The 17583-nt window shown below is 39.1% G+C and overlaps 1 protein-coding gene across 2 annotated transcripts in view; it reads left to right on the forward strand.

Annotated features, from left to right (window-relative positions):
* The window catches only part of GRIA4 (glutamate ionotropic receptor AMPA type subunit 4), a 366314-nt gene that overhangs the window by 294177 nt on the left and 54554 nt on the right, over nt 1-17583 (forward strand). For both annotated transcript variants that reach the window (XM_035008823.1, XM_035008822.1), the window contains exons 7-10: nt 2447-2614; nt 3808-3912; nt 9680-9790; nt 17376-17582. In XM_035008823.1, coding sequence (XP_034864714.1) covers nt 2447-2614; nt 3808-3912; nt 9680-9790; nt 17376-17582 — 591 coding nt within the window. The remainder of the gene's footprint in view (nt 1-2446; nt 2615-3807; nt 3913-9679; nt 9791-17375; nt 17583) is intronic.

The raw sequence follows: 17583 nt of genomic DNA on the forward strand, positions 1-17583 counted from the left end.
TATCTGACCCCTGTATGATATGTGCCCCCCTCTGTATGATATCTGCCCCCCCCATATCTGCCCACCTCTGTATGATATCTGCCCTCCCGTATGATATCTGCTCCCCTCTGGATATCTTCCCCTCCATGATATCTGCCCCCCTCTCTATATCTGCCCCCCTCTATGATATCTGCCCTTTTTCCTGGTTCACTTGTTTCATACAAATGCATGGACTTCTTAAAACACAGCAAGTGCATTTGCTTTTTGGTACCATCTCTTCTCAGCTTTTTCCCCCATATTAAAAAAGCAACAGTGTTTTTTTCCTTTTTCCTTTCTTGATCCTAAAATACGAGCAGTGCATTCTTCTCATGCCCTTTATGTCTTTAGTAAGTTCTCCTTTATTTCTTTTTTTTATTTTCTGTACAAAACAAAACAAACAAAACAAAATGATTTGGTGGCTTTCTCTAGTCAAAGATGTGCTTGGTCCATGCAGGGGAGGAGGTACATTCCTGTTTGGTTTCGCACCTTGCTTAAACACCTTCATTTCCGTCAGCCTCCCCATCCCAGTGGTGGGGGTGTAAGCCTGTCCATAAATCTATTTTGTCACGTCTTTGAAGAATGTATTGCAAGGCTGTTAATTTATATGTCCCACGTACATCTTTCTGATGAAGCTTTTTTTTTTTTTAAAGATTTTATTTATTTATTTGACAGAGAGATAGCGAGAGCAGGAACACAAGCAGGGGGAGTGGGAGAGGGAGAAGCGGGTTTCCTGCCGAGCAGGGAGCCTGATGTGGGACTCGATCCCAGCACCCTGGGATCATGACCTGAGCCGAAGGCAGACGCTTAACGACTGAGCCACCCAGGCACCCCTCTGATGAAGCTTTTTAACCAGGTTCTCTACCCTTGAAAGGTTCTTTGTTAGGATTTCTCTTCTTTATCTCATCCACGTTTCAGCCTCTTTCCCACAATGCCGGCTGGTGTGCCTACTACTCCTGGGGCCTAAGTTTGCTTCCTGCAATTTGAACTTCAAATGATTTTTTTTTTCTTTTGCAAGTAGCCAAGCAAGGAGATCATCCTCCATATTCCACAGCACAGAACTACCTCTGGCACAAGCTTAGAATGTATTCCTCCCTGAAAACTGACAGTATGGATTTCCTGAAACAGATCGTGCAGGTTTTTGGCCATGATTAGCCGTTGGTGCTCTGCGGTGCTTCGGGAAAATTGTCCCCTCTTTTCCACGTGTTCAGGAAGTCCCTAGTCAAACTGTACAGATGTTCCCTGTTCCTTTTATTTTCAGCTTAAACTTAAGTTACATTTTCTTCTGTTTTTCCTCTGAGTAGTGCTTTTCCTAGCCCGAATAATGTTTTTCTCAAGGGCTTTGTCTTTTCTCCCAGAGAAGTGAGGGGGAGTCCTCAGAAAGCACATGGCGTGCACTTCACTTCTCCACCCTGGCCCTGGGTTACAGTGGAAATGGGGGTGGGGGGGGAGACTCATCACTCCCGCACACGTACTCACAACAGGTGGGGGCAGAGCGATGCTCATTCCTATGGAGCGCAGTGACCAGTGTTAAATCAGCAAGTGTTATTTCTGGCATCTTAGATCTAAGGAGTGGTAAACATTCCCACATTCTTCTGAGAAGCCAAACCCACATATACACTTCAAGTCAGCAAACAAATGTGAAATCTCAAGGAGCCGTGCTCGGCATTTCAGAAGAGGCATCCCTGCCCCTCCTGGGACAACCACAGCCCAGGAGCCAAGGCAGAAGGTGGCCGTCATGCACTTAGCCGCTTATACTTTATCTCTTGCTACTCAGACACGACAAAAAGAGGTCTTGCTTTTCTCAGCTGATGGAAAATTGTGCATTCAAATTTCTGTTCTTCAGAGTGTGTTTTCTCCTTTTAAAATCAGAGTGGTAAAGGAGCACCTGAGTGGTTCAGTCGGCTAAGCGTCCCACTCTTGATCTCAGCTCAGGTCTTGATCAGGGTCTCAGGGTCCTGATTTTAAGCCCCACATTGGGCTCCCTGGAGCCTACTTTAAAAAAAAAAAAAATCAGAGTGGTAAGATTTGGTATACATTCTTTATAATAAAATGATAATCGAAATTTCTTTCTTTTTTTTTTTAAAGATTTTATTTATTTATTTGAGACAGAATGAGAGAGAGAGCACATGAGAGGGGGGAGGGTCAGAGGAAGAAGCAGGCTCACTGCTGAGCAGGGAGCCCGATGCAGGACTCGATCCAGGGACTCCAGGATCATGACCTGAGCCGAAGGCAGTCGCTTAACCAACTGAGCCACCCAGGCGCCCATGATAATAGAAATTTCTGAAGCTAGAATCAATTAATTATCAGTAATTTACTTATCCTTCAGACAGGAGGGTGCTTAATGTCATAAGCCCAAAGAGACCCCCTGACTGTTTCTGGATTGGTAAGATTTTACCATTCACCATTATAATTACTTTCATTTTGTTAGTACACATCTGCTCTGACTTATGATGGAGTCCTTGTGATGGCTGAAACGTTCCGCAATCTTAGAAGACAGAAAATTGATATTTCCAGGAGAGGAAATGCTGGGGATTGTCTTGCAAATCCTGCCGCTCCCTGGGGCCAGGGGATTGACATGGAGAGGACGCTTAAACAGGTAACTCACAATTTTATTTAAGTGCAGTTTATTTCACAGTCCTGTTTAAGTGGCATATTCAAGAAAACAGAATAATTTATCTGAGAATAAATATATATTATAACTGCCATTTTAATATATTAAGCCATTATCATTTTTGAGACATTTCTAAATAAAATACTGAGTAGAATACTATTTATATCTTATGCAGATGCTTAGTCAAGATAAACTAGGTTTCGCCACAGTAATAGCCCCAAGTCCCAACGGCTATGAATGTTTCTCACTCAATCAAACGTTATATTAGGAGGGGTATTCTGTGTATTGTAATCACCCAGGGACCCAGGCTGACAGAGAAGCTACCACCCAAAATGCCACAAAGGGAAATCGAGTTATGGAAGATTTCAGATTGGCGATTAAATGCTGTGGCCCAGTGGTGGCACTCATCACAGCTGTTTACAACTCACTTATTTTAGTCACATAGGCCTACCTAACTACAAGGGCTCTGGGAAGTACAGCCTATCTTGGGTCCAGAAAGTACAAGATCCAGAAATATTTTTTAAACACTGCTAATGACTACCTCAGTAGATCTTTAAATTGCCTTGTAACCTTGGATTAAGTAATTTGTTTATTTTGCTCTGTTTGGGTTATACTAACATTATTTTTCAAATGATTAATGGAATATGTATATATTTTTAATATTAATGTTTTAAACATTCTGAAATACCCTGAGTTCAGATCCTAAGTAAAAATGAATTAAAAGGAAATTTGGAATGACGTAAACTTGAATTTTTTAATATATTTATATTTTGAACTTCTTAATTTTAATATTATCAAGGAGAAATATGATCCAGTATGATTAGCAGGACTACTTAATGTATTATGTGAACACATAAATAGAACCAAAAACCAGCTATGAATGAACCATATTTCCTTTCCTATAGGCACACTTCAGTATTGAGGAAGTATTCTTTATCACATAACAAAAAAAACATATTCCTCTTTCAAGTATAGAGCAGAATTGCTTATATCCCTTTGATTTACATCTTTCAGCTTATATCCCAGCAGCTCAAATACCCTTTGGTTTTTTAATGAGTTATGTATAGTTTATAGTTCCAAACCCAATGTGTTGTCACAAGCCTCGCAGATGAAGTCAAGATTTCTGTAAGCAAAATGGCCCATGGAATATATGTATGGATTTTATTTTTCATTCATAGGTTCGCATTCAAGGACTGACAGGGAATGTTCAGTTTGACCACTATGGACGTAGGGTCAATTATACAATGGATGTGTTTGAGCTGAAGAGCACGGGTCCCAGAAAGGTGAGCTACACTCAACCTGCTTTCTTAGTTTGCATTTGACGTTCTTAAAGCCTTACAGGTAAAAGGTAGCTGAATATTCTGCATTTGTTTTTAAATGCGAATACTTACAAATTGTATTTTTTTATAATCTGTGCTGAAATAAATTCTTGTGTCATATAATTGATATGTAATGGTGTGCCAAAGCTGAAACAAACTAATTTACATACTGTTTACATCCTTTATCCAAAGTGGAAGCAATATTAAAAAAAAAAAAAAAAAAAGACTTAGCAAAAAGAATCCTGAAAAACAAAATGTACTCTGCAGGAAAGTACATCTTGCAGGTTAAGAGACCTACTCACCTCCATGCAGTCATTTATGAAATCGTCAGAGAGAACAAAGGAAGCTATTTCTAAGGAGTGGGCTTACTGAGAACTGACTATATGTTCTTGAAATAAGTAAATACATTCCAATGAGCAAAAGAAAAAGAAGGTAGAAGATGAGATTATTAAGACTATCACTTGGCTAGTGGGGGAGAGAAATACTTGAGAAACTCTAATTGAGGGGACAAGGAGGTTGGGTGGGAAGCTGACAGATTCCTGGATTTTGGGAGTTAACTCCGCTGGTGGTAGGATGTGACTAGGCAGATCCGTGGTCTTCCAAACATCCAGAAAGTACCGGATGTAATGGAACCGTAGGATCCCACCCTGGTAATTGATAATGACATTTTATACCTAACATACGTAATGTTTAACATTCCTTTTCTGTAGGATTAGCTAGAATGCTCAAGGAAAAACATGTTCAGTTACCTTACCTAAAAATTCTGTCCAAACACTTGGCTGTTTTAAAAAACTTTCTCATATGTGATTTCCTGTTAGAATGTAATAATGATAGCTGTAATTTATGAAATGTCTGCTGTGTCCCAAACACTGGACTTGGTGTAATTTAATCCTCACAACAAACCTGTAATGCGAGTACCATTAGCTCCCTTTTTCCAATGAGAAAATTATAGTCCAACAGGTTATAGTTACTTGTCTAAGGCTCGTAAATGAGAAAAACAAGGATTTTAATTCAGGTGTGTCTGTCTCCGGAATGGTTCTGCATCATCATTTCACCTGAGTAGAACCTGCTCTAAAGGAGTTTACTTTCTGGTGGGGTAGAATACAAGTTCCATGACAGTTAAAGAGAAGATATGTGGAGATTCTAAAGAGGAAGAGATTACTTGCAGCTGGGAGAAAACAAATCAAAGAAAGCTTCATGGAGGAGGTAGGATTTAACGTTAGCCAGGTAGGCACGGAAGCTGGAAGTGGCGAGAACTTGAAGTGAGTCAGGGAGGGAGGACAGCTGAAGTCACAGATGGGAAGTGTCAGAGGCTCTCCTGGTTACGTTTTGCTCCAGTCTGTTATGGGACATGCTTCTGTGTGCACAAGGAGAGATTTGGAGCTGCTGTGAAAACCATCCCTAGCTTTTCAGCCTCTCAGTGCAGGCTGCCAGCTAATTAATACAGGGACGCTGCAGCCTACCTGAACCAGCTCAGCGAGGGCAGGAGACAGGTGACTGCCGGGGAGCAGTGCGGCCTGACGGGCCCCCCCCAAAGACACTGCCTGCAGCGGGGCAATGAGACATGCTCCCAGAAGAAATGTACTGAGTTCCGTGTCCACACCGACTTTACCCACTCTGTCCGCACACGGCCAGCAACAGGAAAGAAGGAGGCCCGTTTGGGGCAAAATCCTGGCCGCTCTGGAGCGGACCCCAGGCCCCTCAAAATACGGGCTCACTGGTGGGTGGAGGCAGAACCTTCCTGCCAAACACCAGACATTGCAAAATTAGTCACTTAAACAGAAGCTTCCTAAAATGCGAAAGACAGTCCCATACTTCACAAAACAGTAAGTACCAAAAGCAAAATGACCTCTCTATAAAAGAAAGAATAATGTAAAAAGGAGGCTGGTGGTAATGAGTGGTAAGAGCAAATGAGTTATTTATGACACTGAATCCTGCCATGGCCTATTGGTAATGACAATTAAGGTTTTTTAAAGGGAAGCTAAAGAGGGACTGGGGAGAGTGAGGAATGTCTTCACACTCAGTTGACACCCATCTAAGACTCTTGAAAGAAATACGAAGTGTAAAATCCTGTAAACTCATCCGTCTTCGTTTTTCTGTGGCAGCGATCAACTTGGGCATTCTGTCAGGAATATTAAACTTAAAAATGAGCTACCACGAGAAACACGCTGCTGATGAAATTCAGCAATATGTCTGGAAAGTGAGCAATCTCTCTTGTAAATGGGACACTTGCCAGCAAGGGAGTTGTCCCTGAAAATAGATCAGAGTCTGCCCATCAGATCGTCTGACTGCTGTAGCAGGAGCCCTGATGCAGGGACTCGTTCTAGCTCTTTCCGAAGTCCTGGCTCTTAAGTGGGGTGGAGTCTTCCCAGCCCAGTGACCCCGCAGGGAAAGCCCCAGAACCAGATGTGCGTGCTTTCAGGAACTCTCAATTGTAAAAATTTTATGTATTGAGAGCAGGTGATAGGCCAAACACAGACATGGAAAATTGATGTGCATTTTTATATATAATCCTCACAACAACCCGAAAGTGAGATATATCTTTTCTCATTTTAAAGAAGAGGAAAAAGTAAGATTCAGAGACACTGAGGAACCAGCCCAGGGATGTTCAGCTCAAAAGACATGGAGGGGGTTGGAAACCAGGGCTCAGCTAGCTCCAGAGCTCACTCTCTTGATTGCTATGAAATACCATCAGACCTGGAGCCTGTAAGAGTTCTTTTTAGGGCTGATATGGGAATTAAGCCATATGGGGGTGGGGGGAAGGTCTGGTCCTATCAGCCCTCCAAGGAACAAGCTTTGAGTAGAACAGGGGCTCCTCCTGAACCCAATCCCTACATTGCAGGCAAGGGCCACTGTAAACACAGAGATGTCTACTCATAGTGTGGTGGTATTTACACACAATTCACCTTTAGGAGTCCAAAGAAGACAAATATGTTTCTGACATCCCTGCCAGTTGAGTGATTTAAACACTTCCATATTTTTGCTCCAGCATTACAAAAGTATTCTTGACCCAATTTCTGTCTCTAGGAAAAATGCCTACTTCCCTGTCTGATTAAATAGACCAGGCATGCAAAGAGTTCTTAGTACATTGTAAAATGATGTGAAGAACTAGAGAAAGAAACCCCATCTCACGTGAGGTGTTCTAGTCCAAACTTTAGGATTCCTTTCTTGGGGAAGTGACTCTCTGATGCCCTTCCCAGCGTGTCTATGGCTCAATGAGATCTAGCATGAATGGCCCCATACCCCAAACCACATCTTCTTTTTTCACAGAATTGCAGGTAAATATAAGGCAAACAGATACAATTAGGTAAAATTTTGCTCTTTAGTTTAATTTGTCAACACTTCTAAATCATTTCTTTTAAGGGTAGATAGTCCTGAAGCTGTTTTAAATGCAAAATGTCAAGGTCTTGCCAACATCTGAGGACTCTTCAGAATGTCCCAAGTCTGTGGTTTTTCTGTTGTGGGATCTCCTTAATAAAGAAAAATGCCTTTCGGGGCGCCTGGGTGGCTCAGTTGGTTAAGCGACTGCCTTCGGCTCAGGTCATGATCCTGGAGTCCCGGGATCGAGTCCCGCATCGGGCTCCCTGCTCGGCAGGGAGTCTGCTTCTCCCTCTGACCCTCCTCCCTCTCATGCTCTCTGTCTCTCATTCTCTCTGTCTCAAATAAATAAATAAAATCTTTAAAAAAAAAAAAAAGAAAAAAGAAAAATGCCTTTCCCAGAGAATGGGCTGCTGAGACCTGGACGGCAGCTGCCTCGTAACCGAGTGCTAAGCTGTAAAACCTATTTTCATGTCATATAAACCATCATGAGGAAAGGAGAATTAACAAGAGGCAACTGACATGTTTTGTTTTTTTTTTATTTTGTAAGTACATGTAGGAATTGAGGCTGCATGAGGATGTATGTACGTCTCAAAGGCATACTTGTTTTTAAATTAACTGTTTCATGAGTTATTAAATAAATGTCAGCTACCAATAGATTCATATGGACACTTGAAAACTATTGCTGAACTGATAGATGTTCATAATTTCAAATCAAACTAACAACTACAGCAAACCATATTAATGAAAATTCATTTCACCCATCTATTCTGTGACTATATATGCGACATTTGTGAATAACACAGTACCTGTTGCTGACACATTAATGCTTACTTTATTTCAATACGTTCACAAATACTAACACGACAGTCGAGAAAGTTGGAGGAAGCAGGAGAGACTTCCAAAAACATATTAGAACCAACAGTGAATACAGACCAGTAAGCAGTTACATACATTTTATCAGAGACAGGAGTTTTATCAACTGTATCCAGAAATTCAAGAAAGAAGTTGGGCACGCATTCAGTGCACACGCATCTGGGGAGGTCGTGGAGGTTGGCAGCCGAGTGTGTGGACTTGCTGTCTTACAGAACTGTTTGGAATTCCGGCCCCTCTGGAGTGTGACCCCCTCGTGTGCTGTTAACCTTCTAGGTCCTCATCTCCAAAGGGTGGGTCCCTGTTGCACCTACCTCTACATTTGCTGTGTGTATAAACTTTGAGATGCATATTTAGATGCTCTGCCCCAGAGCAAGCAGTCAAGTGGTAGCCATTCCTAGTACTTAGTAGTTGGCATGATACAAAGAACCCTAAATTTCCTTTAGGACCCCATTAGAGTTTACTGCTTTGTAAAGTACTTAACTAAGTACTTAATATATTTTATGGAAAGGACTTTCTTTCACCTGTAAGTGAGAAAGTAATGTAAGGATTTAAAAATAAAAAAATACAGGGGCGCCTGGGTGGCTCAGTCGTTAAGCGTCTGCTTTCGGCTCAGGTCCTGGTCCCAGGGTCCTGGGATCGAGCCCCGCGTCGGGCTCCCTGCTCCGCGGGAAGCCTGCTTCTCCCTCTCCCACTCCCCCTGCTTGTGTTCCCTCTCTTGCTGTATCTCTCTCTGTCAAATAAATAAAATCTTTTAAAAATAAATAAATAAATAAATAATAAAAAAATACAAATTTGGGTGCCTGGGTGGCTCAGTTGGTTAAGCGACTGCCTTCGGCTCAGGTCATGATCTCAGGGTCCTGGGATCGAGTCCCACATCGGGCTCCCTGTTCAGCAGGGAGTCTGCTTCTCCCTCTGACCCTCCCCCTCTCGTGCTCTCTCTTTTATTCTCTCTCTCTCAAATAAAATCTTTTAAAAAAATACAAATTTAAGTGTAATCTTCACAAGTGAAAATATTGTTCATTAATATTAACCTCGGATGTATTTAGCATTTTAGAAATGGTCAGGTTTTTACCCAGTGGCTAGGTTATGTAAAACCCCAAACTATTTCTATATTGCCTTATATATGCAAGTCTTTTTTGTTAAAAATACCCTATACATATTCCCTTTACGGTAAAACCTGTAACATCATTGATAAAATCATGTAAATTAATTTTAGAGGGTGCCAGTCAATCCCACTAGAAGAGAGGGTCAGCGTAAAATGGTATTCCATCTGTATCCATATTCTTTTTTGAACGTCTCCTTCCCCAGTGTCTTGGTTGCTCCAAGACTGTAAATTATGAAGTTGCCAAATGTACAACCAGGCAGTATCATTAATGTCAGAAAAACTGGCTCATCTTCAGTTAAAAAAACTTCCAAAACCTCCTTTTGTCTCCATTTTAAATTTGTTTGCTTATTTATTAATACCCCTCATGGTTCCAAAAATAACTAGAGAGAACTGTTCTAAGATGTGTTTTCAAGAATTCTCTCTGTTTGGCAGGTTGGTTACTGGAACGATATGGATAAATTGGTCCTGATTCAAGATGTACCCACTCTTGGCAATGACACGGCAGCTATTGAGAACAGAACAGTGGTTGTAACCACAATTATGGTAAGTTTTGGTCTATGCTTTATGCTGTTCCGTCTAGTCCACAGGCAGCTTTAATCCCCCAGCTATGGTGAACGGGGTAAAAGCTGCATTGTAGCTGGGGTGACATGCATGTTCTGATCCACAAAAGTCTGTTGAGGCTTTGAATAGGTTTGCCCTGAGCTTTGAATGCATTCAGTACTTTTATTTGTATTATCTTTCGTTGCAATGTTGTTCTTGGAAAGATGCTCATGTGTTCAAAATGGAAACTGTCACACTCTAGTTAGAAATGGATGAAATGCTAACATTCCAAAGGACAAAAGAATGAACATGAAGAATCAGCAACCTGTCACAAAAACATCTGGTAGTAAACACCATATTATTGTCGTTACCATGTTTTTTATGACATCAATGTAATAATAGTTCATAGTGTCAAAACCGATCACTTTCAAGTAGTTTAATCATTGGATAATGATTTGCCTTGTCTGTTTATAATAGTGGGGATATGAATGTAAAGATTTTAATGAACGTGTTTTATACAACTAAATGCTTTAGAAATAAATTTTGTTCTCTATTTATTTTTAATGTGAAAAGGGTGTTCTGCACCGATTATTTTTCTCATTGACCAATGACAAATACACAGTACAATTTATTGGACTTCTCCTAAGACTTAAGGAAAGTATGATTGCTCCATCCTGTCACATCATAAAGTGGAAACTACTCTAAATTTTAAGGAAGTGTTTCCAAAGAGATCCTCAAGAAATTACCTTTTCAATCACAGAATATTGTTGAAGTCAACCACGCCCTTTTGAGTCCATGCTGGTCAAAGGAGATCAACAATCGGTACCTATAGCTTCAGCTCCCTGTCTCGTTAGGCAGAACACGTTTTTAATTATTTATGAAGCCCTTACTCTAAATAAAGTGGAAGTACTTTATGTCAGTTTCTAGCTTATGTAACTGTGGTTTTTAGTAACGTCAAGTTATTTCCAAAAATTTGGGCACCGAGGTCAAAGCATGAAAATGCCAGAGAGAAGCGTTCATATGTTACCATGAGTGTTCTCTGTGTCACATCCCCAGCAGCCATGTCATGTTACTCCACCAAGCCTTGGTGGGAAGTTGATGATTTTAGAATGCAACCCAACCAACAGCAGTTTTTGTGTAAGAGTGCAAAATGCACTCCTTCTAGCTTAATTTTGTAATAGTTGCATGGGACTTTTGAAAAGCAGTATATATACATATATATATATTTCTTTTCCTAAAAAGACACAATAATGGAAAGTCATACTTCAGTACAGTCCTCCTCTTTTCAGCCTCTGATGAAGAATCCTATTTTAAGAAATTGATCAAGAAAGAAATGAGTTCCACGCTGTTCGACCATTCCTAACTAAGGCTCAAGTCTTGTTCTCCTGTGTAGTAAATATAAGCTAATTTTTCATGTGGGATTCTTCTTGGATGACCAACTCTGGACTACCAGAAAAAAAAAAATTTTTTAAGTTCTGTGACTTTTCTGAGATACTAGAACAAAAGAAGAATTAATCCTCATCTTTCTCAAGAAAATATATAGATGTTGAAAGAGAATCACTTAGCAATTCTGACATAGCAATTCCCCTATCCTGAAATGAGGTCATTGTACATAAAGGTGGAATTATATCACTCCTAATTCAAGTGCAGGTTTTCTAAAAGTAAATATCTATGAATTTGTGTGCTTGATTCTGAATATACACAATTGTTTTCTTTAAAGGTGTTTTGAAATTTTGCCTGTTCTATGTGAAATAAAGTGTCTGAATGTGCATTATAGGTATAATGTAGAGAATCTCCTTTCCACCCCTATTATTAAAGGGGCTGGAGATAAAATTCTTAAAACCAAAATATTGAATCAGTTTGCAAGCATGGTTCATTTTCAGAAAGCATGCTACCAACAAATCAGTTAAAATGATTGAGAAATTCAGTTGTTTCCTTTATACGTAAAGAATATTCTGTAAAGCTGTTGTTCGACAGTGGTATCATCAATATTTTTGCTATCAAAATAGTGCGATACTAGTATTTGTCTTTTGTATAAAAATGTAATCTTCGTAAAATAATACCTCTTTGGGCTTTGCAATTGCATAATCATTCAGCGATTAAAAAAGGAATACTAGGATCCCTTCCCTAAACATGTTCCTTGTATTTGCTTTTGTTGAGAATGGTCATCCGGGACCTATGGCAGTTCCACCATCTCATTCATGTTGAAAGAAATACGATTGCTCGTAGACAAATGAGATATTGGCACCTGCATGTAATAATCTCCCACATTCAACTGAAAACTCCCAACACAGATGGAGCTGGTTAGACCCCGTAAGATGTGCAAGACGGCTATCTAGACACAGAGGTTGAGAGTGTTGCTGCCCTGGAAATCATTCACTTTGATCAAAACTGATATGGCCTTGCTGTTCTTCCCATTTGTCTTTCCTTTGTGTATGTTGTTATTTATATGTTGATACATTGTAATGATATATGCTGTTGTTAAATAAAATTGATTGAGAAATTCATTTATTCATCCATAAATATTTATTAAGCGTCTGCTGTGTGCTGGGCACCACTGTAAGCCCAGGGATATGCTAGAGAACAAGACTGACGACAATCCTGCGCTCAAGTGAGTTTATATTCCAGTGAAAGAAGCAGACAACAAACAATAGATAATGTAGACTAGATATCATTCTTAAAGAAAAAGTGGCTCCAGCTCTCTGTCCTGTTGAAATTTATTTTTTCTTATAACAGTATTGTCTACCTGTGACGTGATCCTCGTTTTAATGGCTCATTTATTCCAGCTGAATACTGTCATGCTGCATAACTTGGCTGAATCTCAATAAAAAGTAAAATTGGCAGCATCATCCCATGAGGATCATGACTACAAGGTTGAAAGGTCTCAAGTTTTGAGTTCAGATGCTATTTTCTGTCTGTAAGGCGTAGTGACTAGAAATTTGATAAAGCCTGTAATTGTATATGAGACTGTGAGTCATGCTAATGTTCTGCGTTCTCGGGAATAATTTCTGTCAGCATCGGAAGGCAGCCAGATCTGTGCCGTGCGGTTTGCATTCCCGCAGCAGTTGAGGAGAAGGCAGCGTGCAGTGGGGAGACATGTAATCTCACTCTGGCTGCCGAACTCTCTGGAAAAGCCAGAGATAAAGCAGTAGTTCATCCAAGCCCGTTTTCCCCCAAATGTTCAGGACTGAAGCTAAACGGTGCTTATGATGCATTCCTCAGCTAAGAAGCTATTTCTTACCATCTTGTGAACGTAACAATCCTTTAGGAAGATTTTCCATAAATCCCCGTTTATTCACTGCATAATTATGTTACAAACCTGAGAGCAGTTTTACTTACCACACTCGATCTTTCCAGAGGTTACTTTTTTTATACCTTTTCATTAGTGTTTGATATTTTATCTTCTCTATGTAGAATTTTATAGCTGCACTCCACATATATACATGTGCATATACAATACACACATATATTTTTATATCATATATACATATGTACATATATATACATAAATATACTTATTTTCTTCCTTGCACTGAGTATTTCCCCCATACATACACCTGCCTCCAAAGGGCTTAGCACTCAACTAGTTTTGAAATACCTTATTTTGAATAAATTTAAAACTGCGCAGCCATCCAATTTGCTCATTTTTTCTCTGAATTGAATAATAATATGTCAGTTTCTCCTTTTAAGAATTTTACCCATGGGATAAATTGTCTACCTCCAGTAAGATTCTTTGGAGAAAAGCAAATATCCACACAGCAAATAACTTCGGTTGATACTACGGATTTTATTATTTTAACTCTTTGCGATAGTAATTTTAATGAATTATATTTTTATGTTTAGAAAACCTTAAAGCCCTTCTAATAAGTATCTGTTTCAACAGCTTTGCTAAATATAAATAATCCAAAAAATTTTTTTCTCAGTAGGAAAATACTTCATTGATTGGAAATCATCTTAATTCATTTACACAAACGTTTCCTTAAGCAAGCCGTAATGTAGCAGGTTTAGACAGAAATTGATTTCTTTCCTGAAATAGCAGAGCAGATGTAGAACACTACCCATTATGGAAATTTTAGTAATAAACTCATAATCACTAAGAAGTAATGCATTTAAAATAACTTCTGAGGAGTTATGTTCCGCAGAGCACGGTAGTTGATGATAAAGATGGTAGGTTAGACTCTTAAGGCAGAAGTAAGAGGTTATATTCCACTTCTCTGATCATTCCATTTTTATTCACAGTTGAACACCTGAACTCCATAAGGACTCCTTATGAAAGATGCCCCACAAATCCTCCTTAACGATTGGCTAGGACTCATTTTCTATTATATTGAAAAGATTTGGTATTTTCTTCACCCACAGTAGCCCCAAACACTTGTATTAAATCCTCCCCAGATATGCAGGTCAGAAAGGCTACTTGGGGGCACAATTGTCAGGTTGGGTTGGTGCAAAGGAGAAGTTGGGAGAGCATTGAGGATCTGCTACTCATGTAGGTTTAATATGAAAGAAAAGCAAAGACACACTTGAAGAAAGTGAGGGGCGCTGAGCAACCAGGAGAGCTTTTGTTCAAGAAAAGCCTGGTTTTCTCTTGGCCTGTCCTCCCACCTCCCTGAGTGTGACCATCTTATTTCTCTTAATGCTGCATGCCCCACTCATCTGAATCTCGGTAATTGTACATGCCCCTGGTTGTGCAAACAGTCTAGCTCAATTTCTAATCAACATCTTCAGTAAGCTGTAAGTTTCTAGTCTTTGTTGGTCTCTTTGGCAGGAAAGCCAAGATCCTGATGGGCCTGTGCTGTCCAAAAAAGGAATTTAAAAAAGGGAAAGAAAACACTAGATACATTTTTTATTTAGATTTACATATGTCTGTTTCAGAAGAGATGGCCTAGCACTTAATAGTTACTTCCTTTTTGAAGACCTGAATCAGAAGTTCTAATTACTTTGCCATGATATTCCTATTTAGGGAGCACTGGTGCACCAGGAAATCTTTATATTCATTGAGTGTCTTATAGGTACCAGACAATATGAGGAGACACGGAAAGGTTTTATCTACACTGTGTACCCACAATTTCATAGAAAGTATTTCATTTACTCATAATACAGAAATTCATGTCCTTAAACTTGTCCCCTCTCTAGTTAAATCATACAAAATCTCGAAGTGTTGCATGCCATTTTGACAAATGCCATGACAGCTTTCCAGATACTTCAAAATACAGATTCGTTTCCCACACCTGCTACTTCTGTGAAATTGAACAATTCACTTGCCCTCTCTGAGACTTAGATTTTCCCCCTGCAAGATGGGAAGTGCCTACCTCAAAATATCAGTGTGAAAAGTAAATGAAAATCACAGTTAAAGAACTTAGCATTATTTCTGATCCAGAGCATGCACTAAGTAGAGCTATTCTTATTTTTCACTGCTGTATTTTATGATTGTCCCCCCCATTCTTACTCCTTTATCCTTATAATTAAGAATTATAATCTTAATCACAAGAGGACAGGAGGCATATTTTATTTATTTTTGTAGCCCCTGGCTCCCAGCAAACTGCCTGGCACACAGTGGGTGCTTAATAAATGTTTGAGTACACACTGTAAGTGCAGCTTTTAATAAAGCAAATTGTTCACTATATAATGTAGAGGGAATTTAGCAGATTATATGGGATTTCTCGCTAGAGAAATGTGCACACGAGCTCAGACTGTCACATATGTATTTGAGGACTGAAATTCTTACATGTTCAAGTATTCCGGACCCTTTAGAATTGCATGGGAGCCATAGATGTACAACTTTTGAAAACTCTTAAGTTTGTAATACTGAAAGTTGTAAGCGGTAACTCTACAGCCATTTCAATTGCAATTTTAAGCATTTTACAAATGTGTGAATCTTGCTTTTCTCTACATGTACTTCCACATTTTAATTAGCTGTCACAAAAAAGAATGAAAGGGTTAGCTCATTTTGACTACTACTATTTTATATCTTAGAAATTAACACTGCTTTGCAACAACTCACCACATTTATAATTTTCAAAACCCTTTATATTTGGAGAATGTTTTCTGTAAGCTACTAAATAATTGTCATCTATCTAAAGAAGAGATAGTTAGTTGCCTTAACTTTATAGGTGGAGAAGCTTTCTTTATCCAAGTCCGGTGTTAAAATATGCATCAGTTTCAAATACATGAGAGAGTTCTGGGTCCCTTGACTATGTCAGCCTAAGGCAGGATTATTCAAGGACCAACCCTAGACAGTTGCCCACAGTAGAGTTATTTAGGACATCTCGATGAGAAAGTTATATATCATGTAATTTACATTTTTATTAAGTTTTTTAAAGTAGTTTCTACATTTACAAAGTACTTAAAATCAGAAGTACTGTACAGTGCTTCGTTATGCAAAGTAGAATACTGTCTAATCCAGATTTTCAAGAGCAAGTTCAACTTCCCCAGGTACACATGTGCTGGGGGAGAGGAAGAATTTCGTGTGGAAATTACTCGGTGGATGTTATGTTACAATGTTATAAAATATAAACCCATGATCTCAGTGACATTGTGGCCAAAGGTGGCCACTTCTTGTCTGCAAATCTGAGGTGTGACCAGCAGGTCTCTCTTGCATGTTTACCAGACCTATCTTTTGGTGGCTTTAGGCTCCATTTATAAAATCAGGTGCTTGTTTGCTAATGTGTCTCTTTAGTTCACGGCCTTTAAATGGTATGGTTTAGGGGTGTGTGTGTGTGTGTGTGTGTGTGTGTGTGTGTGTGTGTGTGTGTTTAACTGGAAACTGTCTAGTTATTATTAGCCACCAGTAAGTCTTTTCATTTTATAAGGATTTTCACAATAATTCTTCATCCTATTTTCTGTCTTACTTGCTTCAAAAACTAAATGGGAATATCACTTGAAGTGTGTGATTGTCACAATTGGGGGGGATTATCAGCTTTCATTGGAGACATATTTTATAATAGAATAAAACTTCATGGACCACAACCCTCATTAAAGCCAAAAATATTGGATAGTTTTAGGAAAGCCAATTTAACGCAAATAAATATATAAGATGTTTTTAATTATTAATTCATTTCTTCACTGAACTTGCTAGTGTCTGCTCTGAGAAGGGCATCCAGCGAAATGCTAGAGAGCAGAGGAAAATCATCTAGCTCCTTTCCTAAAGGAGATTGCAGTTGAACGTGGCTAAACAAGATGCAGAATATGGAGACCTGTGACCTTGAATAAGTACTATGTGGTCTTTAACTTCATGAGCTATTTTAGAAATACTAATTTCATTGCCAAAGATGATAGGTTTATACTTCCCTAGATAGTTACTAATGTATACTCTTCATGCCACAGTCACGGGGCTAGGTATGTAACCGTCATTGGGTAGAAAACCGTTTTAAAGGTTTCACTTTTCGTACCCAATATAAAGCAACTGAATATACTCCTTAGCATATTTCTATATTCATCTGTTTTATTATTGATTTCTAGCCACAAAAAATCAGTGTGTATACTAATATTAAATAAAAAATTCTTGTCACATTCTGCAGCTGAAAAGTTACATAAAGACTTTTGAATGTTTTATAATTTCTTCTTTACAGTTCTACTTCTCTCATTATAGGAATCCCCATATGTTATGTACAAGAAAAATCACGAAATGTTTGAAGGAAATGACAAATATGAAGGATACTGTGTAGATTTGGCATCTGAAATTGCAAAACATATTGGTATCAAGTATAAAATTGCCATTGTCCCTGATGGAAAGTATGGAGCAAGGGATGCAGACACAAAAATCTGGAATGGGATGGTAGGCGAACTTGTTTATGGGG

Source organism: Mirounga leonina, unplaced genomic scaffold, assembly GCF_011800145.1.
Source record: "Mirounga leonina isolate KUSES-001 unplaced genomic scaffold, KU_Mleo_1.0 Mir_153, whole genome shotgun sequence".
NCBI lineage: Eukaryota > Metazoa > Chordata > Mammalia > Carnivora > Phocidae > Mirounga > Mirounga leonina.